General features: G+C 39.5%; 1 protein-coding gene across 1 annotated transcript in view; it reads right to left on the reverse strand.

Moving 5' to 3' along the window:
* The window catches only part of LOC106869264 (heat shock protein 75 kDa, mitochondrial-like), a 110,905-nt gene that overhangs the window by 54,045 nt on the left and 54,360 nt on the right, over positions 1–2,500 (reverse strand). The window contains exon 4 of the mRNA XM_014914931.2: positions 571–720. Coding sequence (XP_014770417.1) covers positions 571–720 — 150 coding nt within the window. The remainder of the gene's footprint in view (positions 1–570; positions 721–2,500) is intronic.

Here is a 2,500-nt window from a genome sequence, read left to right on the forward strand (position 1 = left end):
TATATATGCGCATAAGAAGGGATGACCACTAGGTGGACATCCAATATGCTAGAAAGAGGTCATCAACGACCGAACCACAAAGCATATTGGATGTCCACCTAGTGGTCATCCCTTCTTATACACATGTAATATAATTTTTCTGAATTATCAGATTTTTATATGCTAGACCACTGGTTTTAAATTGAAATTAATATTCAATTTATCACCTCAGTATATATGTATATATATATATACATATATAATTTGTAATCTTCGAAACATATGTTGGAAATAAAAGTATGCAGTTAACATATGTGTTTTACTCCATTTACTAAATTTATATATATATATATATGTATATATATACTACTAACAACATTATTTTAATTTTTAGGTGATGGTCTGTCTGTGTATGTATATATGCATATATATATATGAATGTGTGCAGCCACAAGTGTGTATATATAAACACATATATTGTGTGAGCAGATAATTTTAAAATGCTAATGCTGGTACAGGGAAAAGCATGAAATAAAAACACAAAAGAAACAAAAAAAAAAGGGGGCCAATCCTCCAAATGTCAGCACTTACCTGAATGGTAAATGTTCTATCAGTTTCATTAACAGCAATGTGGATCTCGAGGGGCAGTTCTTTGTCCTGGATGGTGTCGGTGGACAATTGGTGGTAGCGCAACTTCTCCAGAGCATCACTGGCATTGGAGATTAACTCTCGGATGAATACCTGTAAAAGACACAGGCCAGAACAAACAACTTTAAATACGCTATTGAGATAGAGAAACTCCAGAAATTGTATTACATACGTACGATGCGTGTGTGTACATATATATTCACATCATTATCTTCATCATTTTAATGTCCACTTTACCATGCTTCCATGGATCTGATACAGTTCATGAAGACAGATTTTCTGTGGCTAAATATCCTTTCTCTCACCAATTCTGTTTCCAAGCAAAGTATTTTGTGTTCTTGAGCAAAACACTTCATTTCACATTGCTCCCGTCCACTCAGCTGGCAAAAATGAGTAACCCTGTGAGGGACTTGCATCCCATCCAGGTGCGGAATATCTCCGCCATGGAAACTGGTCCTTATTAGTTGCTATGACTCGAGAAGGTAATTTGACCTTTACTTTTTTACCCTTTGACCCATGCAAGCTTGGAAAAGTAGACATTAAAATGATGATGATGATGATGATGATGATGGTGATAAGATATAGAGCACTCTCTGTGACCAGACAAATGAAGATGTACCTTAAATACTGGCATTCCGTCATTTGCAACAACGGGGGTTCCAGTTGATCCGATCAATGGAACAGCCTGCTCGTGAAATTAACATCCAAGTGGCTGAGTACTCCACAGACATGCATACTCTTAATGTAGTTCTCAGGGAGATTCAACATGGTATGGAGTGTGACAAGGTTGGCCCCTTTTGTATTACAGGTACTGCTCATTTTTACCAGCTGAGTGGACTGGAATAACATGAAATAAAGTGTCTTGCTCAAGGACAAAACATGCTGCTGGGAATTGAAAGATACAGCATATGGGGTTCATGTTTCTACAGATATTAATAAAGTAAGTATGAGATGGAAATACAGAGGATCATGCAATGACAGATGGTGTTCCAGCATGGCCACAGTCCAGAAGAGAAGCCTAAGAATTCCAACATGGCAGTGTTAGACTTCTGACTATTCATTCCATCGGTCAGTCTCTCAATCAACAATCTGTCTGCCTGTCTGACTATTCGACCAACCACTGAACAAACCAGCCAGCCAACCAATCACCTGTATGTCTCACCAACCACCTAGTTAATTTGTCTGTCTGCCTACATGACCAACAACCATCCATTAGAGTAGACTAACCAACTGACCAATCAGCCATCAGATGTTCCATCTTACTAACGGCCTGGCTGTCTGTCTGAGACCAATCAATCAGGTAGCTATCTGACCAGTCGACCAACCAACCATCTCTGTCTGTTTGTCTGCTGTTTATCTGATCAGCCAAAAATCTATGTCTATCTGAACCACAATCCAACTGTCTGTCTGTCTGTCTACCTGATCAACCAACCAACCATTTGTTTGTCTAGCTGACCATCCATCCATCCATCCATCTCTCCCTATGTCTGTCCATCTGTGTTACATACCTGCTGTGATTTAATCACTTAATAATCAGGTGACTTCAACAGAATGATTGTTATTGATGGGGAGGAGAGGGAGGGAGACAGTAGAGTGAAGAGGTGGGAGAGGGACGAGGAGGCGCAGCAGCAACAGAGGTGGTGGTGGTGATGGTGGCAGTAGGAGGAAGTGGAGAGAGAGAGAAAAAGGGAGAAGAAACCAAGTAATGTAAACTGGGTGGGGAGGGTAAAGTACACCAGTGGTGGTGGTTGGAGCAAGTCCGGGGGAGGGGGAAAATTAAAAGGAATTAAATTTTACAATTTATTTATCATTTCTTTTTCTTTTTTTTTTTTGGTGTATACAATCTTTTTTTCCGTTACTTCCCAAAACGTCG

This window comes from Octopus bimaculoides, chromosome 13 (assembly GCF_001194135.2).
Source record: "Octopus bimaculoides isolate UCB-OBI-ISO-001 chromosome 13, ASM119413v2, whole genome shotgun sequence".
Taxonomy (NCBI): domain Eukaryota; kingdom Metazoa; phylum Mollusca; class Cephalopoda; order Octopoda; family Octopodidae; genus Octopus; species Octopus bimaculoides.